Source organism: Capricornis sumatraensis, chromosome 4 (assembly GCF_032405125.1).
Source record: "Capricornis sumatraensis isolate serow.1 chromosome 4, serow.2, whole genome shotgun sequence".
Classification (NCBI taxonomy): Eukaryota; Metazoa; Chordata; class Mammalia; order Artiodactyla; family Bovidae; genus Capricornis; species Capricornis sumatraensis.
In genome coordinates, this window is record NC_091072.1 from 11,855,382 (window position 1) to 11,879,183 (window position 23,802).

The following is a 23,802-nucleotide window of genomic DNA, read 5'->3' on the forward strand; positions in this document are numbered from 1 at the left end:
TTAAATTAAAATGATTATGACAGAAAATTTAAAACTAAAAATTATTTCATTGTAAGCATCACCACTCCCTCTCCAAGTTAGAGTTCCCCCAGTCGCTCAGTCACGTCCGACTCTTTGTGACCCACATGGAATGTAGCCCGCCAGGCTCCTCTGTCCATGGGATTCTCCAGGCAAGAATACTGGAGTGGTTTGCCATGCCCTTCTCCAGGGGGTCGTCTCGACTCAAGGATTAAACCCAGGTTTCCTGCACTGCAGACAGAGTCTCTACCATCTGAGCCACAAGGGAAGCCCTGAAAGATCAATAATTTTTAAAAGATTTTAAAATTAAATAGAAATGGTTATGACAGTAAATTTTAAAAAATAATAATTTCATTGTAAGCATCGCCATTCCCCCTCCAAGTTAGAGTTCCCCTAAGCAGGAGCCAAACAGCTTCTTTTTCTTTGCCAGGAAGAAGCATCAGAAAGGTCTCATCCAGGAGGTGTCTGCCTGCTCTTACTTCCTTCATCTGCAATGCAAGGGGCCACATGCAGCTGGGGCTGACCCCATCCTGGGCTCAAGGGCCCATTAGGGCATCCCCTGGGTGCCCTCTCTATAGCCTGGCTCAGGAGCTTGGGGCCAGTAAGAAACCCCACCACAGGGAAGGGTCAGCTTCTGTCACTGCTGGCGCCTCGTCACCACTCACCCCTCCCTCTGCACCCCTCACCCCCACGCACCCCAGTAGGAACCAGAGCCGTGGAAAAATCAGCACTGATGAATGGGGATTCTGGGCTCTGTGTTTTTACAAGCCGTGGTCTGGAAGTGCCAAGAGGCTGCCTTAGTTTGCTAGCGGATTGATTCCCTAGAGAAGGATAATGCGATTGACTAGAGATTGAAAGGGACCTCTGAAAGAAGAAGGTCAGCAAGTTCTGTCCAGGAGGAGAGAGAAGTGAAGCAGAGGGCAGAAGCCAGAGCCAGGAACACTGTGGACACTCCATAAATCTCCAGCGTTACATCATTCATTTGAAACCTGGCTGAGAGGCGCAGAGAGAAAGAGAATCCGAGGCCAGAAAGGCATGGCCAAGGAGGCTATTGAGAAAAAGGATCTTGAGAATCACCAACCTGTTTCACTCACCTTGATGGCTCACCTTCTGTTTTTCTTAGCCTCAATCACTTCTTCTTTGATGTCAGTCCTTACGGAACCTGGGCACTGTGGCTACATTTCAGGATGAAGTGTGGAGTGGGGATGTGGGCGGATGAAGCCCATTGATGGTGACGAGAAGAAGGAAGGGAAGGACTTCCTGGTGGTCCAGTTGGCTAAGACCTCTGCGTTGCCAATGCGAGGGCCAGGGGTTGGATCCCTGGTTGGGAAGAACCAAGATTCCGCATGCCGTGTGGTGTGGCCAAAAAAAAAGTGGGGAGTGGAGTGGGGCAAAGGACTCAGGAAGTCCCTTTAGACCCAAACTGGGATCAATCTGGGTGAAGCTTTAGCATCTGAGTGGGGTGGCCAGCCTGATCCCTCTCCTACCACCAATGAATGGATTTGAAGCTAGAGATTTGCCCCTTGGTATTCCCAGTAACTCAGGTAAAGCCAGGCCACATTTAATGAGCAACTACTGCAGTGTCTGGCACCATTTGCGGGGCTTTAGATGGATTGTTTTGGCTTTTCTTTGTTTTACATCTTCACGACCCTGTTTATCCATTTTACAGTTGAGGCCCAGAAAGGCTGCTAACATTGTCAAGGTGACACATAAAAAAAATATTCGTATGCCGGACCCACCAATGCTTACCTCGCCCCAGGGGAATATTGGAAACTCACTGAAGCAAAAGGCTAGGAGATCCCTCCCTGGTTATCTTGTATTTTTGATTAAGGCTAGAGAAAGTCTCATTTAGATCCTCCAACGAGCTTTAGAGTTTCAATAAAAGGCCACCTGAAGCAGAAACAGGAAAAGGAGGGCAGGAGGGGGTCCGACCGCTCACCAGTCCTAGGACAAAACACCTTCATCCCGGCGGGTGGCGGGGTGGGGGCGTGACATGACCTACCCCTCGGTCTGGATCAACCCGGGTGTGCGTTCCCTGTCCCAGTGTGTTCCCAGCAATTCTCTACCTGCCATCAATACTCTGCTTTTGTTTTTGCTGCCACCAACACACGATAATCTGATCTGTAAGGGAAAAAAGGGAGTGGAGGGTCTGTAGAAACAAACATCATCAAATGTCCTGGCTCTGTTCCCGGAGCTTCAATAAAAATGCAGGAAGGAAGAAATTGCAGAGATGAGCCCCGGCGGCCAGGCTCCCTGAGTCTCCATTAAGTCATTAAGAGAGGACTTTGCCGCATCAGAGCCAATCGCCAAGATGCTGCCGTGGAGGGCGGCCCTCGCATTGGAGGGTCCAGCTCGGTGACACAGAGGGATGAACCATCTGAGTTGGGTACTTGTCTTCCTCACGGTTCTCTTCCTTCACCCCTACATTCGACTTTTTACCATAACAAACTTTCTCCCCTGACTGTTTTCATAAGGTTTGGTGCACTGAAGACCTGGGCTTGGAATCATACTACCCACCGCAGCTCTCATTTGTGCAACTAGTGACCCGAATCATACATACTCTTGGGAAGGTGGGTTGTGGGGCCAGGGGGCCTGCTTCTGGGATCTTCTACAGAGGTGACAGAACATCAGAGCCAAACAAGGATTCTTGGGGAGCATTCCTACAGGCAACCAAGCCAAACAAGCCATCTCTCTAATCAAAATACCACCCCTTGTTCTTCTTCTGAAAACTTTGAAAGGCAGGAGATGGAATTATAAGTGGGTAGGGGTATGGAAAAAGATTAAAATGAAAAATAAACTTGAAACATACCTAGCAGAAAGCACATTTGATTTGAAAGATTCTTTCCATTTCAATTCTCTGTGGGCCTATTCATAACAGAGATATGGTTACTTAAAATACAGTTTCTGCGCTGGCTGGTTGAGTCTCTTGAAAAATGCCTTCCATGTTTTCCCAAGCCCTCACTTCAACCACACCACAAAATTCCTGAACAACATATCCAACAGGACCAGCTGATCTCAAGCAGAGTAATTCTGAAACCTAGTGATACCCCTAAGAGATGCTGACGCTTGGGCTCACAGTTGCCAGATTTCAGTTCCTTTTTTTCCCTGCCACCCGACTTCCTACCCCCGACGCACACACACTCCCAAGATCCCAGAAAGCGTAACTGTTTTAGGAAAAAAAAATGACTCTGGTATTGATTGAGTCAAGCAGACTAGTAACAGGTTATCTTTAAAATACATACTCAGACTGTGACAATTCTGTTTGGTGTGGTTTAAACTTTTTTAAAAGAAATAATTGAATCTTTAAAGCAAGAGCGGTTTTAAATTCCCATTTGTAGACATTGCTACATCAAGAGCAGCTTCTTTTCCCGAGGTGAAAGGCTGGCAGTGAAGGCTCTGGAGTCAGACTGTCTAGATCTGCAGAATCACTTCCTTATCTCACCACTTGTGGGTCAGGTTAGCCGTGCCAAGCCTCAGTTTTCTCATCCGTGAAATGGGAGCTAACAGTCATCCCTTTCTCATTGTTGTGAGATTTAAAAGTAATGACCTCACTTAGCAAATGTAAAAGCATTTAGGAAGGTGCCTGCCTGGCAAGCATTCATTAACTATTAGCTCTTGGGGATGTCAAGCAAAACATTAAAAAAAAAAAAAAGGCTTAGCCAGAGAGATCAACCCTAATGCAGTTATTTGCATTTCCTATACACTTCTTGGAAAATAAGCTCACGTCCTTAGAAACCTATGAGAGTCAAACAAGTAACTTTGGGAATAACAGTGAATTATTAGCCTTTGCCTAGCTTTGGCGAGAAACTTCCCGTAAGACTGAACACTCATCCGGACGGTTTCCTAGTAAGGTCTCAGAAGTCCACCCCTGTCCACTCAGCTGACTCCCCTGCCTTGGACTGCTGACGGAAGCCACTCATGGGCTACAGGGCACAGCAGGAGAGGGCCCTGCTTCTGACTCAGGTAGAGCCTCCCCACCCAGCACCCCGGCACCGCACCCTGGCACCCTGCACTGGCTGTTCAGAGGAGAGCTGGTTTCAGGAACGACTCATGACGGGAGGGGTCTGCAGCCCTCCCTGATTCCAGTATGCTGTTTATAATCATCTGCCATTTCAGAAATCAGCTTTCACGTTCTCCCTCTCTCTCTTCAGATCAGGGGCCATTTTGCAGAGTGACCATTTTGCTGTGGTCACTGTGAAAGAAAGAATGGGCGCATCAGCGAAGGCCTAAGAGTGGTCACTTAAATGCTGTCCCCGTGGACGTGCGTTGGTGGGATGTGTCTCCATGATTACTGAAGATAAAGTCATAGCACTCAGTGTACCTTTGCTTTTTCCACACATGCCATCATCATATCATCATTACTTTATCATCTTGCTGATCATAAAAATAGTACATGGTCAGGAACAAAAGAAGGTGCCACCTTCCCTGGACAGAGGTAAGGCGAGAAGCGCACAGAAATTTTAGCCGCTGAAACACACACCCAGCACTCAGCCTGATCAACTGTAGAGACCACCCTATAGACAAGCTGCATTCCCAAACTTCAAATGATAGAAAGGTATGTAAACGAGCAACGTAAGCGTCCTATAACCACATCGCAAAGGAAACCACTAATAACAGTTTAGTTCATAGAACTTTGCTTTGTTTTAAATAATGACATTCAACTAAGAGGGAAAAAACATAGGCACAGGATGAAATTTTTACAGTAGTCCAAAAGAGTAGCCTGAGGGGCCCCTTCCCACCCCTACACCCTAGACGTTCAATTCACCTGTTGTGTGTGTGAGAGTTTCCTTCCAGGTAATCTACAATTAGATAAATACACACATATATAGATATCTGCATATGGGCTTCCCTGGTGGCTCAGAGGTAAAGAATCTGCCTGCAATGCAGGAGACGGTGGTTTGATCCCTGGGTCAGGAAGATTCCCTGGAAGAGGGCATGGCAGCTGACTCCAGTTTTCTTGTCTGGAGAATCCCATGGACAGAGGACCCTGATGGGCTACAGTCCATGGGGTTGCAAAGAGTCGGACACGACTGAAGCAACTTAGCAGGAGGCAGGCAGGCAGGTAACGGTGTGTGTGCCCCCGTTCTTTTCTTAAACAGAAAAGATTTGTTATATATACAGTCCAAAGCTTCTTGCTCTTTCCCTTCCATATAGATCTATCACATTCCTTTTAATAAATGCCCAATTTTGCATTTATAGACCACGATTTATTTCACCAACTGCCCTATGGATGAATCTGTTTGGTGTTTTGCAGCCACAATGTTGCAGTGATTATCATATACATTATATAAACATATCTATATCCATGTATACATACATAGTCTTTTTTATATAAACATATCTATATATTAATAAATATTATATACACAGTCTTTCTACACATATACAAGGACATCTGTATCTTGAATTCCTAAAAGAAGAATTTTGAGGTCAAAGAGTATGTGAGGTATGTACCTTTTAAATATTGATAAATATTATGACATGATCCCCAAGGAGGCTATACCCTCAGCACTCTCACCAACAAGCATTTGGGGGGTCCGTTTTCCCACACCCTCACTGACACCTTCATCTCTCTGTCTTTTAAAATGCATGTTTATCTCTCCTAACCTAACACTGTCTATTTTTAAATTCTTTTCCTCTCTGACTCTGCTTGTCCGATATCACCAAAAGTTCTTAACAACCCAGGAGAAGTCATCTGCAACTCTGTTAGCATATCCTTGGATGGAATCCACTTCAAAGGTGTATCCCAGTCTAACCCTGCATCTTTGATCTTTGTCCCTGGGCAGGGCAGAAGCCTCAGGAACTGGGTTCTCTACTCCTGGGGAGTCCTCAGAAGTGCAAATGTCCACTTTTCGGCCACTGCCACCTCTGTCATCTCTCAGCTCCCCAGCACGGTGGTTTGGATGGGCGGCTTTTACTGGGAGAGGGTTTGTAATTTGGGGTCAGAAAGAAGGGATAGTTCAGGGAGCTCTGAAGGAAAGCAGAGGACAAAAGGCCAGCTGGTTTGCCATGAGCATCCTGGAGGGGGTCTGAAACCTAGACCAGGGCCCACGGCTGTTAGGATCATGGAGGTTTTATAAGCCTTGTTAGCTTCTCCATATGTGTTCTTGTTATTTTCTTCTTGTTTCACGCTTAAATCTGTAACAAAAGGGGCTGCTTATCTTGATGGGGTCCACAAGGAAGGAGGAGATTAGTGGGAAAAAATATATCCTTTACTGCAGATCTTGGACAGAGGATCTGAGGGTGGTGGTAATTGGAGAGTGTCACCACAAAGATACCTGAAAAAAGGCACCCAAAGAGGTGATCCTGGGTTAAAATGGAAGAGCAAGGTTAGCATTTATGGAGCACTTGTTCTGTGCCCAGCACTGAGTTCATCTCCCCAGAGCAAGCCAATTCAGAAGCTTCAGCATCCTGACATGCATGCACTCTCCTGTCTTGCCTTCCTTCAGCATCCCACATGGGCTTGTGAGTTTCACTTTCAAGACTCAGGCATTATTACTTCCCCTGAGTCACCTCCTCCCCAAATACTCAGCAGGTGCCCCTGACTCCCCAACAAGACTGTCAGCTCCCGGAGGCTCATCTCCAGGGGTGAGCTCCCCCTCATCTCATTCATTTTTCGGAATCATTGTGCCCAGCACAGTGCCTGACACAGGAGATGTCCCCCTAGCCCCCACCCAGCCCCAATGCTCGGAGGATAAATGCTGCACTCAGGCCAGAGAATCTGAGACCTCCCTTTCCCACTCTCAGTTGGTCGGGAGAGAGTGAAGTGTTATTTACAGAAACACCAAGCCAAACAAGACCCTCCCTTCCCCGATATGCTGAAGCTGTGCTGAGAACAGCCAGGGGTCACCAAATGGCAGCCAGATGGTAACTGACTGCCGCTCCCTAACTCCAGGAGCCTGGGGCAAAAGGCTGGGCGGCCCACCTGCTCCCAGGGACCTGTGAACCTCCACCGTGGAGGGAGAAATACAGACAGTTCCCTCCTCCCGAGGTTGCTCCCCTGCAACCAGTCCAGCCCCTGCCGGTACCCCCCCACCAAGTCTGAGGAACCCCCAGAGCTGGCTAGAGCTGCTCTCCAGCCCCTCCTGCCTCACTGGTAGTAGACTTTGCTAGCCTCCCCCTCCACACTCTTCCATAACAGGGAGGTGTCAGCTCTGCAGGGCCACGCCAGCCAGCGGAGGAATGGTCCTCATCGCTGGCGGGAACAGCTGAGCCCTAAAATAACTAGACTCAGATGGAGCAGGGGAGCGCTGGGGAGGGGAGGGCCTGCCTTCTCGAGGAAGAGGTCTGAGGACACTGCAGGAAGAGAAGGGCTTTTCTGCAGTGTTCCCAAACAAAGACACCCGATCAGGCTTTGGGGAGAGCTCTGTTTCGCTGGGTTTCATTCAGCACCGCTCACCTCCTCCCATAGACACAGGAGGCAACAGGTCCCCAGCCGGTTATCAGGTCCTCGAGCCTGTGTGGGCCTTTGTCCCCCTCCCCACCCCCTGCAGACATCGAGCTGGCAGGGCGAGGGACCTACAGATTCTCTCTGACCCTCCCAGCTCTTTGTTATCTCGGAGGGATGATTATATTTCTGTGCAGAGAGGCAAGGTGCCAGGAGTCCCCAGAGCAGGACCGAGAAGCAGCGTGGCGGTCTGACCCCTTCTCTGCCTGGAGAGGCTGGGGCCGCCCTGGGGAGGCGCTCCCTTCACTGGCCTGGGGCCCGATCCTCCAGTGGAGGGTCCTCCTTTCAGGAAGAGGAAGGGGAGCAGCAGCACCCAAGGGGAGCTGGGCTGGGAGGAAAGAAGCCCCGGGCCTCGCAATGGCTCAGGAGCCCTCCGAGGTCTGTGGACAGCCTGTTCATTCATTCCTTCCCCGGGTTTCCCACCTTTCCTGTGCTGTCTTTGGCTGTTTCCCTGAGAGGAGCGAGAATTACCAACTTGACCACTTGCTTTCATTTTGGTTTCTTGCTACACCTGCAGAGACATTTCCTCAACCCCAGGTTGATTCCACTCAACAACAAACAGACAAGCATCAGAACATCAAAACAATATTTGAACATTTTCTGTTGAAATCAAGGACACATTCTTTAGTGTCATCTGTGGGGTTCAAGGTACCTGTAAAATGCTTCTAAATCAGAAGGCAAAAGGGCTGGATTTAAAAATGAGTAAATAAATAAAATCCTGTTGGAACCTCCCTGGTGGTCCTGTGGTTAAGACTTCGCTTTCCAAAGAGGGGGTGCGCATTCAATTCCTGGTCAGAGAGATAAGACCACATGCCTCAGGGTCAAAAAATAAATAAGACTAGAAAACTCCCTGTTTTAGAAGAATCAGAAAGAAGAAGTGTGACCTATTCTCTTGCAGTAACAAAGTGTGAAAACAGTGGTTGGATGTTAAATGCTGGACTGTCTTGGCTTGTATTTCCTCTCCAACTATATTCTCTTGTCTGGTCACCCAAGTTGGTAATCAAGTTCATCAACAATATAATGAAATACCTCCTGAGAGGAATCCCAAGCTAGGTCAGATGCAAGATGGGAACCAGGCCCTAAGACAGTTTGGGAGCTGGTTAGAAGAAAGAGTAGAAAAGACAACTAACAAAGTAGTGTGTGCTTAGTCACTCAGTTGTGTCTGACTCTTGTGACCCCACAGATTGTAGCCTGCCAGGCTTCTCTGTCCATGGACTTCTCCAGGCAAGAATACTGGAGTGGGTTGCCTTGTCCTCCTCCAGGGGATCTTCCCCACCCAGGAATTGAACCCAGGTCTCCTGCATTGCAGGCAGACTCATTACCTAGTGAGCCACCAGTTTTGTTACGTACCAAATCAGTGGGATATACCAGAAGGTCAGTAGGGATCCCAGGGACTCATAAAGCCGAGACTGGCTAGGAAGGCCCCTACTAGGTGGAGGAGTGTGAGTCTGGCCTTCTTACAGGGCTGGAATGAGCAGGATTTAAAGTGAAGGTGGTGAAGGTCTCTGGTGGCACAGTGGATAATAATCAGCCTGCCAGTGCAAGGGACATGCTTTTGATCCCTGCTCTGGGAAGCTTCTACATGCCAAGGAGCAGCAAAGTCCACATGCTACAACTATGAAGCCAGCATGCCTAGAGCCTGTGCTCTGTAACAAGGGAAACCACAGCAACGAGAAGACCCCACACCACAAGGAAGAGTAGCCCCCGCTCTCCACAACTAGAGAAAGCATGTGCAAAGCAATGAAGATCCAGGGAAGCCAAAAATAAACAGATAAAAATTTATAAAGAAAGAAAATGAAAGAGGCCAATATATGGGCAACTCGTTTTGTTGTTGTTCAGTTGACAAGTCGTGTTCAACTCTTTTCCACCTCATGGACTGCAGCACTCCAGGCTTCCCTGTTCTTCGCCATCTCCCAGAGCTTGCTCAAACTCTTGTCCATCAAGTTGGTGATGCCATCCAACCATCTCATCCTCTGTTGCCCCCTTCTCCTCCTGCCCTCAATCTTTCCCAGCATCAGGGTCTTTTCCAATGAGTCAGTTCTTTGCATCAGGTGCCCAAAGTATGGGAGCTTCAGCTTCAGCATCAGTCCTTCCAATGAATAGAACCTAATCAGGAGCACAAGGGTTGAAGGGTGGAGAGATAAGCTCACAGAGGGGTAACTTCATAAACGATAACTGGGACTTCCCTGTGGTCCAGTGGTGAAGACTCCACCTTCCAACCCAGGAGCTGCCGGTTCCATTCTGGGTTGGAGAACTACGATCCCACAGTCTACGTGGTACAGAACAACAAATGGTGCTGGAAAACTTGAATACCTCTATACAAAAAACACAGCAACAACTGACCATGCCTTGCACAATTTACAGAAATCAACTCAAAATGGTTCATGGACCTAAATGTAAAATCTAAAATGAATAATAAAAAAATTGATGACTGAAGTTGTTCATTTATTCCATAAATATGTGAGTTCTTGCTTTGTATTTAATGTTTTTTCATTCATTTGTAAATATTTATTTATTTACTTGTCAGTCAGTCCATAAACATGTACTGAGCTCCTACTAGGTGAACAACACTATGGTAGTCACTGTTCTTTTACCCGCTGGTCCAATAAAAAAACTAACTTGGAGGCAATTTCCTGGCAGCCCAGTGGTAAGGACCTGATGCTTTCACTTCTAGGACCTGGGTTCCATTCCTGGTGGGGGAACTCAGGTCCTACAAGCCACACAGCACAGCCACAAAAGAAAATAACTTGGAGATACTCTCCTTAAATGTTGGGGCGGGAGGGGGTTGTCTTGTTCAGTTTTTGAACTTCCACAACCTTGTGGGTTTCAGTGAGGTGAGGATGAGGGAACAGGCCCTACCAGTAACTGACACAGCAACTTTATCTATATCAAAAGTAACACTTTGCGTGCACTGAATTCCATTATTTTATTTGATTCTGGTGACAACCTTGTGAGGGGGCTCCAGCCAACTAAGGGAAAACATGTAAACAGATCTTCAGTTCAGTTCAGTTCAGTCGCTCAGTCGTGTCCGACTCTTTGCGACCCCATGAATCGCAGCATGCCAGGCCTCCTCGTCCATCACCAAGTCACAAGTCAGTGATGCCATCCAGCCATCTCATCCTCTGTCATCCCCTTCTCTTTCTGCCCCCAATCCCTCCCAGCATCAGAGTCTTTTCCCATGAGTCAACTCTTCGCATGAGGTGGCCAAAGTATTGGAGTTTCAGCTTTAGCATCATTCCTTCCAATTTCTTTCAAATGCATGACTTGTCCAAAATCAAATAGTTCTTAAGTAGCAGGCCGGAAAGAAGGTATCTATCATATCTAGGGTGGCACACTTCTCACCTGCCAGTGGTCCCCTACCTGGTACCATGGGAGTGGCAGAAAAATATAAACTCTTTGTTCCTTTCTGGGACAGCCTGATCTCTCAAGTCTGAGCAGGTCCAAGAATTTATATTTTTCAGAAGTTTTTGGGAGGATTTGAGTGAACTCCAGGAGTTGGTGATGGACAGGGAGGCCTGGTGTGTTGCGATTCATGGGGTCGCAAAGAGTCAGACACGACTGAGAGACTAAACTGAACTGATCTGATGTCCATTTGGTTCAGGGAACCACTAGATTATACCAGCCTGCAGAAGGACCCAGGGAAAAGGGCATTTTAGCTACTTTCCCTCGAGTTCCATAGAGTACTGGAGTGTGTGCTGGGTAGGCTTTGATCAATTTCCAAATCAACACCTCTCAGCTCCTCTCACTGTTTGCTCCTGAAACATTCGCTGCAGACTGAAGACTTCCGGAGGCGGAGAATGGTGCTGCAGAACTGACAAGACTCAGCACCCCTGGACCACAAAACCTAGGCCATATGTTTGGGAAAGTGAGATGGAACCAAAGTGTCTGAGGAGCCATCAAACTTCTCGTGAATAAAAGCAGTTTGACTTTGCTCAGTAACTCTGTGGCAGGCCCTTATTTAATCCTCAACTCTATATGGAAAGTGCTCTTGTTCCCCTTTTTGTTGTTCAGTGGCTAAGTCATCTCTGACTCCTTGCAACCCCAAGCACGAGGGGCTTCCCACTCCTTCACTATCTTCCAGAGTTTGCTCAAACTCATGTCCACTGAATCAGTGATGCCATCCAACCATCTCATCCTCTGTCACCACTTTCTCCTCCCGTCTTCAATCTTTCCCAGCATCAGGGTCTTTTCCAAAGAGTCAGCTCTTTGCATCAGGTGGCCAAAGTATTGGAGCTTCAGCATCAGTCCTTCCAATGAATGTTTACGGTTGGTCTCTTGGGCTCCAAAATTACTGCAGATGGTGAATGCAGCCATGAAATCAAAAGATGCTTGCTCCTTGGAAGAAAAGTTATAACCAACCTAGACAGCATATTAAAAAGCAGAGACATTACTTTGCCAACAAAGATCCATCTAGTCAAAGCTATGGTTTTTCCAGTAGTCATGTATGGATGTGAGAGTCGGACCATGAAGAAAGCTGAGCACCGAAGAGTTGATGCTTTTGAACTGCGGTGTTGGAGAAGACTCTTGAGAGTCCCTTGGACTGCAAGGAGATCCAACCAGTCTATCCTAAAGGAAATCAGTCCTGAATATTCATTGGAAGGACTGATGCTGAAAATGAAGCTCCCATACTTTGGGCATCTGATGCGAAGAACTGAGTCATTGGAAAAGACCCTGATGCTGGCAAAGATTGAAGGCAGAAGAAGGGGACGACAGAGGATGAGATGGTTGGATGGCATCACCGACTCGACGGACGTGAGTTTGAGCAAGCTCGGGGAGCTGATGATGGACAGGGAAGCCTGGCGTGCTACAGTCCATGCGGTGGCAAAGAGTCGGACACGGCTGAGCGACTGAACTGAACTGACCTTTAGGATTGACTGGTTTGATCTCTTTGCTATCCTCTTTTACAGATGTGAAAACTGAGATACAGAGCGAGAACATCGTTTCCCCAGGGCACTCGGTCAGAGTCCAAAGCGCTACCGTGTGCAGCCTGAGGGCTACAGGGTCTCATCTCCATCCCTCCAACTGCTCATCCATCCACGGCCCGAAATTCGTGCTCCCTCCTGGAGGGGCTCAGTTGGAGGGGCGGGCACGCGCGTCAAAGGAGGCCAGACAGACTGAGGCAAAGGAGCAGCAGAGCGCCGGGCGACTCAACCCGCTCCCCCCTTCTCGGGGGCGCGCGGCTCAGAACTACAAGGCCCAGCAGGCAGCGGCAGGGGGAGGAGGAGGAGGAGGTGGGACCAGCGCGGGGTGGGAGTGAGAGAGGGAGCCCTCGCGCCTTGCCGGCGCATAGCGCTCGGAGCGCTCCTGCGGGCACTGGCGCGGCGGCCTCGGCTGTGGCTGCGGCGCGGCGCGGGAGCCCGAAGTCTGGTCCAGCCGCAGCGCGCGGAGGAGCCCGGGCTGTGCCCAGAGCTGGGCGGCGACGTCCGGACAGCCCTGAGACTCCGCTTAGCGCATTGCGGCGACCTCGCCTTCCCCGGCCGAGAGCGCGCGCCGCAGCTGGAAGAGCGGCGGAGCCCGAGGACTTTTCTGCGGTCCGAGGGGCGCCCCGCCGGGCTCAGGGGACCAGGGCGGCAGTCGGGCACGCCGCGGCGCCGGGGCCCCCGCCAGGCGATGGAGCCCGGGCTGCCAGAAGCCTGAGGGCCGCCGCCCGGTGCTGGAGAGGGGGGGGCCACAGGGTCTGGAGACCCCGGGCGGCGGACAGGAGCCCTCCCCCCCGCCCCGCCTCCGGGGCACCAGCTTCGGCTCCATTGTTCCCGCCCGGGCTGGAGGCGCCGAGCCCCGAGCGCCACCGGGAGTCGAGCGCCGGCCGCGGGGGCTCTTGCGGCCCCGCCAGGACCCGAGCGGAGCCCGGGGGCGGCGGGCCGGAGCCAGAGACGCGGACGCCCGCCCGCCCGCACGAGCCACGGCGGACTCTCCAGAGGCGGAACCGCAGCGCCGAGTGAGGTAAGAGCTGCGGCGCCCCCGGATCCGGGGCGGGCTCCGCGTCCCGGGCGGGCCCCCGGCGCCGGAGCCTCCCGGCCGCGCGCTCTCCCCGCCGCAGCGCAGTCGGGTCCGGCGCCTCCCTCCGCTCGTTACCCGCCCCTCTCCACCCCCGGCTCCCTGCCCAGCTCCCAGCGCCCCCCTTTTGTCTCCCCTCCCTTCCCTCCGCTCGCGTCGCCTTCTGCGCCCCCTCCCCGCGCCCGTCCCGCCGCCCAACTTTTCCGCCAACTCGCGCTGGGGAGCTGGCGAGGCGGCGGCGGCTCCGCGGTGAGTCCGGGGAGGGACAGGGCCCGGGGCCGAGGCGGCGGCGGTCCTGGGTTTCCTGGGCCTGGGGAGGCAGGCGGGGGCGGGCAGCGCGGTGGGGTGTGTGTGTGTGTGTTGCGTTCCACACCATCTCCTTTTAGTCCACTCATGGGGAGTCTCCGCGATCCAGCAGGTAGCTTTGGGTGGAACGCTAAAAAAAAAAAAAAAGAAAAAAAAAATCCGGGGTCCTCCTAAGTCCTTTTCCATCTCCGGGAAAGTCTGGGGTCACTGCCGCAGGCGGGTGGGCGGTTGGGGGCCTGAAGGGGGAAGGAAGTGGAGGGGTCGGTTCGCTTCTCTTCCAGTCGGTTTTAAAGGGGGGTGTCGTCACCAAATGGCTGAAGCTGCTTCAGCGAAGAGCGAGAAAGGAATTCCCTTTTTCGAGAGGCGCTGATCTCCGACTTAGTCCCTCTCTGAAAGGGTCGGAAGTTTGGGGAAGGCGAGGGCGCCCAGCGGGTGAGGTTAAGCCCCATTACGGGGTCTGGGGGAGGGGATTGGTCAGTTCCTATCTGGTTCGAGGAGGTGGGGGAAGGGATGAGGGTTTTGTCCGGTGCGGTTCGCTCGGCACCGGTGCTTGTTGCTTCGCGGGCCCAGAACCCTCTGCCCCCTTCCCGCTCCCCTTTCCCGCTATGTTTGGGGTGAGGAGAAGAGAGGGGCTGGAACCTTCGTTTGCAGAGGAATTTATTGACGTTGTAGAATGGAATCATTTAACCCAGATCCTATGAAAGCAGTCAGATGCCTCTGGTTGGGGAGTGGAGGGCTTGGGGAGCGGTGAAACCTGCATCTCTTGTCTGGACCCAGAGGCTTTGGCCCTGTTCAAAGTTTCCGCCGTGTCTCCCCACCACCTCCCCACCAATACTCCCCCCCTGCCCCATTTTCCAGATGTAGCCGCCGCATCTGGTTCCGTTTCACCCCACCCGGGTACACCGCAGCCGCTTGAATGTCCCTGTTCCTCCCCGCCCCCTCCCCCGGATCGAAACGGGGATCCTGTAACTTGTCCTCACCACCTCGCTCTTTACGATTTTTTCTTAAGACTTGGGGACGAAGCGCTGGGACTGGGGGAGAGACGAAGTTACCCTGGATGCCAGGGTACTTAGGCTGTGCTGGCGCTTTCTGGCTCGTGCGGGAAAGAGGCATCGCCGGCGAGAGGAGGTTTAGGGGATGACAATATCTCCTCTGATAAGTGGTGGCCTCTTTGGCCACCGGTCTGACCCAGAGCTGGCCCTGACAGAAGTTTCTGGAACCGGAGCATTGCAGCCTCCTCCCTTTTCAGTTAGAGCCGGAGCGGCGGGAGTGTCTGACTCTGTCCGGAGCCCGCCGCCGGGTCTCGGGCCGCCCGGCGGTGGCGTCACGCGTCCCCTTTTCCACCCTCCCTGGAGCGAGCCCGGGGCGCAGCGGCTTGGGCGTGGGAGGGGGGCCCGGGCTGTGGCTCCTTCGGTGTTTTGAAGGAGTTCTTTCTTTGGGCGGCCGCTCCCGGAGGCTAACGTGGGGCGTTTTACCAAGTCCGCGCCGGCCGCAGGTTTGAAAGGGGTTGGCCTGTTGAGGGTTTTTGGTTCTGCCCTTTAAGGCAGGAAAGGGCTTTCTGGTTCCAAAGTTGCGAGAGGGTGGGGAGAGTTGGTCTCTCACCCTCTCCTCTCCAGCCTCTTTCAAATTGAAAACACTTCTCTGGTTTCCTCCTTTGGGCGGTCGTTCGGAGGCTGTAATGAAATCGCACTTTCTCTAGACATGGTAATTAAGGTGACTGTTTCCTCCGCAGATGGCGCTCTATCCTCTGCACCTCCGGCCCTGCGCTTTTTTTGGAAAACAGTCTAAATTATACAACCTTAGCCTTGAGACTGTGGGGCAGAAAGTGGCCATTCCCCATCCTCCCCCCCCCACCCCCCAACTATTGGCCCGGGCTCCCCGTTTCCTCCCTGAGGCTTGTTTAAAGGCTAAGTAGCAGGGCCCCTTGGGACGTGCCTCTGTCTGGTTAATTATCGCCCCCCCCCCCCCCCGCCCCAAGCCTGGGTCATCAGCCTTCCTTCCAGTGACCCAGGGGAAGCCCTTGGTGGTGTTGGTGGGGGAGACCCAGAGACCTTAGGGAGGATGGCCTGCCTCCCTAATGACTTGTTTACGTATTCTACCCCCTCCCCCGCCCCCGCCCCCTCCCCCGCCCCCGCCCCCGCCCCCAAATGGCTGGGAAGTCCTCCCGGGCTGCTGCCGTGGACCGCCCCCCCGCCAAGCCCCCCCCACCCCGAGGAATGCCAGGTGTTTGGGGACTGGGAAGCTGCCGGGGGTGTCGGCTCCAGCCTGCGATGGTTGCATACTGAATCCGGTGAGGAGCTCGTTGAAATATCTGTTGCATTTATTCTTAGTCACAGCGGAGTGTCAGCTTTTTAATGAGGGTCATCCGGGTGAAGAGCCACTTGGACAGTGTGCACGCCGCACGCTGTCTGCTCTGACGGTGCCCGTAGAAATGCGCGTCGGGAAGGCATTTTCACGAATGGGATTTGGGCCGGAGTGGGCACTGTTTTCTTTGGCTCCCAAGTAGAGAGCCTTGGGTACTTACTTCTTTTCCTTGGCTCCTGGCCATGGAGGATGTGAGAAAGTTCCGTTAGGCACCCTTAGAATAGCAAGTGAAGCCAAAAGCAGGAGAAGACACAGAGAAGGAGCCTGGAAGGTGCTATGGCCCCACCCCTCCTGGGGGAGAGGATCAGAACATCTCCAGACTTAGGTCTGGTCCAGCTTTGTTCCTGTGGACTCCAGAGGCCAGGAGGATGGAGTTGAGAATGGAGGAGGTAGCCTCCAGCCACGGAGACCAGGCTGGACTGCTTTGGCTTTTAGTTGTCTGCTTTTTGTTTGTTTGAGGGTGTTTGGGGAGTGCTTTTTGTTTGTTTTGGCCTGAAAAAAAAAAATGAGTCCTAAAAGAAGAGATTTGCTCCTGTGAGCTTGGGCCTTTAGTGGCCTCTGAACACTTTCTTCAGGCCTCCATTTTTTAATCTCTCTCATCAAAATGGCCGTGGTTAAGAGCTTCCTAGGAAGGTTTCAGCCTGTTGCTGCAGGAGGAGAAGGAGCTACAGAGTAAGTGATTCAAACATCTTAACTCTGAAAAGGCCTCACCTCACTGGAGAGGAGTTTTAATTTCCTCTTGGGAAACAGGTCTCGCATTTGGCTTCCCAGGAGCTTTGTAAAAGGTCTGAGTCAACCCCAGGACTTGCTGGGAGTCCAGATGCAGAGCTTCAGAGAAGATTCTGGGGTTTCCAGAGAGGATTAAAAAGCAGACCTGGACTAAGAGAATTGCTTTTCCCCCTAAGGCTGCATCTTCCTGAGAGAAATTCCCTGCTCATCACTATTCCACTTGCAATTACAAGGAGACACGTTCAGGCTCCAAGAAAACAGCCCTCACCTGGGTGAACACCTCCAAGTGTATGGTGGTCCACAAGCCATCCTGTCTTCAGTGGCAAGGCTTCCTAGATTACGGTGGGACAGTTAGAGTTTCTCTTCTTATTACTCATTTCTTACATACCTCACTCCCAGGGACATCTGGGCACTTTTTTTTTTTTTACAAGGACTCAAAACTTTTAAATAAGCATTTCTGTTGGACCCAGTCGCATTTCGCAAGCCGAGCTGCGGATGTGTTGTCGGGTGTTTGTGGAGTATTTGCCCTGCCACTCTCTGCCGGGAGTAGGGAATGCTCACTTTGGGGAAAAGCAACCATTTCTGTTAAAAAGTCTTATTCCCAACTAAAGGGATTAAAGTTTTGGCATTACTTCCTCAAGTCTGAGGAATCAAGATGTTTAGAAAATGTCCGGGTTGGTATGCTTTGAAATCCAGTTTGGCTGGCTAACAGGGAGCGCCTGACGATTTTCTCTGGCGTTGTCAACCTCTTCTCTGCAAGCGCAGCTCTGTCAGTTTCTTTCCAATCGGCCCTTCTTTGTTTCATTCATTTATTCATCCAGTTACCAAATGCAGCAGCATCGGCTGTGTAGGTGTCAGGTGCTAAGGGTATTAGCAAGGAGTAAACCAATGCAGACCCTCCTCTATAGGAGCTTGCCACCCTATGGTGGACGTTTTTGGAAATTCAGAGGATCCTCAAAAGGCCCAAAAAGACTTGTGGAAGATGTGGCAGTTTGAGGCAGGGGTCCGAGAATCAGAGAGGAATGAGAGACCGTGGCCTGCCAAAGATAGAGGAAGGGCAAAGAAGAAACGCTTGGCAGGCCGTGGAGGTTACCCAGAGCTGTCCTGTCCTCTGTAGTGTAACACAGGCCGTGTGGGATCTCAGAGTTTTCTAGTGGACACGTTTGAAAAGGGAACAGGCGAAATGCATTTTCATTAATTCACCTGGATCTCAAAAATATATCTGATTTAGCCCAGTATATGTGAAGCATTATCATTTGAACATGTAATCAGTATTTTTAAAAAATCATTGAGAGACTGTACGTTCTAGTATGTACTTTTGATTTCCAACACATTCCGACTTGCACTGGCCACATTTCAAGGGTTCCATAGCCACGAGGGGCCACACGGAACGGGACCCCGAGGTCTAGAGTGTGGGGTTTGGAAAGACTGGAGAGGGAGAAATGGTTTTGCAAAGGCAGGAAGTTCATGTCGTCCGGTTGCCAATTACCAAAGTCCCCTGAGAGTGCTATCAAGGAGTGACTCAAAGCACAATGTTTATAGATAATTCCTTACATTTGATTAGTGTTTTCAAGAGGAGAGAGCAAGTCCTTTCACCCACGCTGCGGGTTTAAGGCTCGTCACCCCCTGTGGTGTAGGCAAGGCAACTATAATATTTCAGCTCCCTCTGACGACAAGTGGGAAAACCGAGATGTTACGTGTCCTCTCCCTGCCCCTCCTCCTTCTTTTTCCCCCTCCTTGCCCGCCAGTGAGGACCTCTGCACCCAGAGCCAGAGCTGGGCTGCCAGTCCCAGGAGATGAAACTGCTGGAGAGAGAGGCTGATGGGGCCAGCTGCTGTGTGCACCTGCAGGGCTACAGGTCACATCTGTCAAGCAGTGGAGGAAGGAGACTGTCCCTAAGGGACTTAAAGAATTCCTTAATTAGTAGCATGGGAAGAAGGTGAGGTGAAGGGGGACGGGACAGTCCCCAGGGTTCCAGACAGCGTGTGGACTAGTGGTTTGTGTCGCTGTGTTTTCCGCAGTGGGATGTGTACCCAACTTACCTTCTGGTTCCAGAAGTGGTTGCCCAGGGAGCTGGGTTTTCTGAACATCTTTTGTTTTACAAACTGGGGACTCAGTGCCCAGAGGGGGAGGAACGGAAGAGACTTTTGCAGGGAAGCTGCCAGATTAGTTTGAAATGTGTTGATCACAGAGCCGAGAGAGGGCGGCCAGTAGCCAGACCCCACCTGTGAGGAGGTGGGCAGGCTCTTGGGGGTTGGCGGGGGGCAGGGGGGGGGCAGGCAGAGTGACCTGCCTCCCTGCTACCTTTGAAAACCAGCTTTATCATCTCAAGATGATACCACCCTTTCTCCTTGGATACTAAAAATTCGTTCCTGACTCTGGCCGTTCCTAGGGGACTTACTTAGGTTCTTAGTCAGGTGTACCTTTCTTGGTGACTGCGCTGCATGCATTTGGTGTATCTTGGGGATGTAACGAGATGTGGAAGGTGGTTTCGGCATATTCTCTGGCCAGCATCGCTTCTGTCCCTTGCTGGGGATCAGGCCTGTCCTGTGTCCGAGATGGTACACTCAGGAGCTGCTTCCAAGGGTCTTTCTCTTGAGCCAAGAAATTGAGAATCAAAGTTTCGCTTGTCGAGGAGCAACTAAGCCCGTGGGCCACTACCGAGCCCGCATGCTGCAACTCCTGAAGTCTGTGCACCCAGAGCTGTGCTCTGCAACAATAGTGGCCACTGTAATGCGAAGCTCACGTACTGCACCTAGGGAGTGGCCCCCACTCGCTACAACTAGAGAAAGCCCGCGTGCAGCAACAGAGACCCAGCACAGCCAAATATAAAGTAAATCAATGAATAAATTGTTGGGGGAAAAAAAAAAGAAAACCCTTTCCCATTGCCAGAGTCACCTGGGATCTGTCCTTATCTACATGGTTTCTGTGAGACACGGGGAGTTACCCTCTGGAGAAAATGAGCTTTCATCCAGTTTTGATCATTCCACTTTTTTATATATATTTACTTGTATTTATTTTTTTTTGGCTGTGCCAGGTCTTAGTTGCAGCATGCAGTTCTTTTTTTTTTTTTAATCTGTGTCGAATCTTAGCTGTGGCTCGTTGCAGCTCGCAGGCGTCTTTGCTCTTCAGCACGTGGGATCTTAATTCCCTGACCAGGGATCGAACCCAGGTCCCTTGCGTTGGAAGGCAGATTCTTAACCACCACACCACCAGGGAAGTCCCCATACAAATTCTTAATTGCAGCATATGGGATCTAGTTCCCAGACCGGGGATTGAACCCAGGTCCCCTGCATTGGGAGTGTGGAGTCTTAGCCACTGGACCACCAGGGAAGTCCCTGATCATCCCCTCTGGCTTCCGGAAGCCCAGGTGATGGAGACCCCATGCTCTTACCTCCCCACTGCACCCTGGGCAAGGCACTTAACCTCTTTGAGTCTCAGTTTCCCCATTGCTTAAAGGGCAATAATAATTCCCACCCTCCCCGAAGTTCATAGTGAAGAAGAGCTGAAGTTTTATAGTTTAAAATCATACCTAGTCCACACTTGGCACGGGTTTTAGGTACAGTAAATGCTTACTCGATTCTGTCTCGTCTAGTCCTTTTCCTAAATTCAGAAAAACAGAAATGTTTACTTCTTGTTTGATTTGAAATCATTAAAACATTTCAGGAAAGCCTTGGGAGGGACGCAGGCACTGCCTGCATCTTCCGCGCTGGCAGGCACTTGAGAACGAGGCCAGGAATCCAGGGGTTTTTCTGCCAGCCGGGACTGACTCACTCACAAGGGGCCCCGTCTGGCTCCGGGGAGGCCAGGCTGAAGCACCACATGAGGACATGTTCCGGGGAAGTGGATTCTCTGAATAACTCGGATGGTTCCCTGGAGTATTTAGGACACAAGCCACCTGGAAGACTGAGAAGGTCATCCCCTTGCAGCCCAAATGGTGGGCAGAAGGGTTATCACTTAGGAAAGGTTGAGCAGCAAAGGCCATTATCCTGAAGACCCTGGAGGACTGTTTTACATGTTGCTGCTCTAGACACGAGAAGGACTTCCTTGGTGGCTCACACAGTAAAGAATCTGCCTGCAATGTGGAAGACCTGAGTTTGATCCCTGGGTCAGGAAGATTTCCCTGGAGGAGGAAATGGCAACCCACTCCAGTATTCTTGCCTGGAGAATCCCATGGACAGAGGAGCCTGGCGGGCTACAGTCCATGGGGTCACAAAGAGTCGGATGCGACTGAGTGACTGACACTTTCAGACAGGAGAAGGATAAAGGGCCGCAGTCCGTGCCTTTCACCGGGGTTGGCATGAGCCATCTTTGAGTCAGGCCTTGCAAGAAACCTTCTTCTGCACGACCTTTCCCCACGTCTGGATCCATTTCTGCTGGACGACTGCTGGCACCTCTCGGTCTCAGAGAGAACTGGGCCCCCTATCTCACAGCTCCCCACTCGGAGGCATTGTTTAAGGAGCTGGTGAGAGTTGTGTTGTCTCCATGAGGGAAAGCTGCTGGAATCCCAAAGGTCCCCATGATGGGTCCAGTTGTGGAGACAAAAAGAACGCACCCTGGAGATGGCTTATTTCAGCTTCCTCGCCGTGTAGGTCCAGAGAGGTGCAGCGTCTCACATGGCTCTCAGTTTGGGGACTTATTCCATGATTCCTCATCTCTCTTCACCCCTCACTGAAGGGTTGGTGTGCCCTAGAGGAAGTGAAGACTTATCCTGGGAGAGGTCACATTCGTACCCCCGGGCACCCTCTGGGAGACTTTCCTGAGGCTGTTCGCTTTCCCAGCACAATGGATCATGGGGCTCATGCCTTGGGGAGCTTGACAATCTTCCCAATATGGGAAACACTCCACACTCAGTAAATAGTTGTTGGAGTGAATTAAAGCCCTCCTTGGTCTAATTAAGGCTTCTAACCTCCAATTCAGCGTTGGGGCAGGACAACAATTCCCTTCTTTGTGTCTGAAGCAGTAAGAGATTGCTTCGGGCACCTTCTGGGCAGGGTGGCCGCGTGACAGGTTTCCCTCTTTTTTTTCTCCTTGCGATGTGGACCCCCCACCCCGCCATTCAGACCCTTCTAACTTCGGGTTTTGTTTTTTTTTTCTTCTCCCCAGAGTCAGCTTGCAAAGGAGGATCAAGCCCACGGCGGAGTCTCCATGGAGGTGTGGAGCTTGGTCACCAACCTCTAACCGCAGAACTGGGATGTGGAGCCGGAAGTGTCTCCTCTTCTGGGCCGTGCTGGTCACAGCCACGCTCTGCACTGCCAAGCCGGCCCCGACCTTGCCGGAGCAAGGTAAGGCGCAGGCAGAGGGCCAGCGTGGGCACACAGCCCTCAGCAGCAGGGTGGGCCAGGCCGGACGTGCTGTGCTCAGCCAGGCAGGCTCCATCCCAGGGGGCCTATAGGAGAAACCCCTGAGCTGGCTGGGGCCTGCCAGTAAACACAGCCAGCTTCATCAGAGGTTGGGTTGTGAAGGCCAACGACATCTGTCTGCCAGAGATGACATGCTCAGGGTGGATTTGTGCTTTTCTCCTCCTTAAAAAAAAGAGCTTCTGGTTGGAACCCAAGAGCCAGCTCCCCAAGCTGGATGGTGTCTAAAGTGGGAGCTGGGTGGTGCGGTGGGGTGTGGTGACCTGTGAACTTGGATTTAGAACTTGGATGGTCTTCAGAGGATGTGGAGGGATGTGGGAGCTTCATACAGACCTCTGGCTTCTAGAAATCGTTCCCAAGACGTGTCTTTTATGAGGGTTGGCCATCACGGCCACGTGCCTGCTGTTCTGTCTTGACCATGTCTCACAAACCCTGTTGGGAGGCTTGGTAAGAGGTTTGCTTCGGATAAACTGCTGGAGGGATTTCAAAGAGATTTTGAAGAGCACTGCAGGATGAAGGTGCTGGTAGAGACCTGTAGTTTATTGGGAATTCAGAGGGATTTTTAGTAACAGGAAAGACTTGCCCCCACCGCTGATGGCATTTTCCCGGACTTGTGAAAATACCTCGTGGAGATTACAGGTACAGCACACCTGGCAGCTTTTGAAGGTCTTTGAGAACTAATATTTGGGCATTTCTGCTGCCAAGAGGTAGTGTGGCTTATGACTCAGCAGCTGATGACAGAAGCAGAGGAGGTTGGCAGGCACTGGGTGAAGGGCTCAGGCATGCGTGTGACATGGTGACTGCATGTCAAGGGCCACCAGTCTCACTCGCAGGACCTGTGTGAGTGACAGATGAAGAGTGAGCGTGTTTATCCCCTTGTAGGGTGATGAAGAAGGAGGGAGAAGGGTGAAGGGGGCCTTCTAGAATCTGGAGCAAGCAGGTACCTGTTGCATTCAATGACAGAACTGAAGGCAGGGCCTGACCTGGAACATATTGGAGACCCTGAGTGGGGCAGGGGGGACCATCCTACCCACAGGGAGTTCACCATCAGGTAGAGGGTGACAAGTACAAAGGCAGCTAAATTCAAGGTGAACCGTGTTTAGACCACACAGCAGAGTTACAACAAAGTGCAGTGGGAATGCCAGGGAAGCGGGGCAGCAAAGCCTCTGAGAGGGTCCAGAAGGATGGGCAGGGGGTGAGAAGGAAATGCGGGTGTTCCAGGAGGAACAGCATGAGGGGGTGCTGGGGCAGGATGTATAAGGCGTTCGGAGAAGGACTCACCTGGTGCATAGGTAGTTGGAGGACATCATGCCTGGAAAAATTGGACTAAGATAGTGAATGGAAGCCTTAATGCCCTGCAGAGGAATCTGTACTTAAATGGGTAGACACTGGGAGTCTTAAAAAAATCTTGAGCAGAAAGTGACATGATCCAGCTTTCAGATTTTCAAGCATTTGAGTTTGGACGGATGGGAGGAAGAAGTCAGAAGGACCTAGGTTCCAGTCGTGCTCCGCCGCTTAATAGCAGCATTACGTGCTTTGACAAATGACTCAAACACATTAAGCCTTAGTTTGCTTATCTTT

General features: G+C 51.4%; 1 protein-coding gene across 1 annotated transcript in view; it reads left to right on the plus strand.

Annotated features, from left to right (window-relative positions):
• The first annotated feature begins 13,601 nt into the window (after positions 1-13,601).
• Positions 13,602-23,802, plus strand: part of FGFR1 (fibroblast growth factor receptor 1) — a 49,505-nt gene continuing 39,304 nt past the window's right edge. Inside the window, exons 1-2 of the mRNA XM_068972094.1 lie at positions 13,602-13,711; positions 21,968-22,146. Coding sequence (XP_068828195.1) covers positions 22,056-22,146 — 91 coding nt within the window. The 5' untranslated portion in view covers positions 13,602-13,711; positions 21,968-22,055. The remainder of the gene's footprint in view (positions 13,712-21,967; positions 22,147-23,802) is intronic.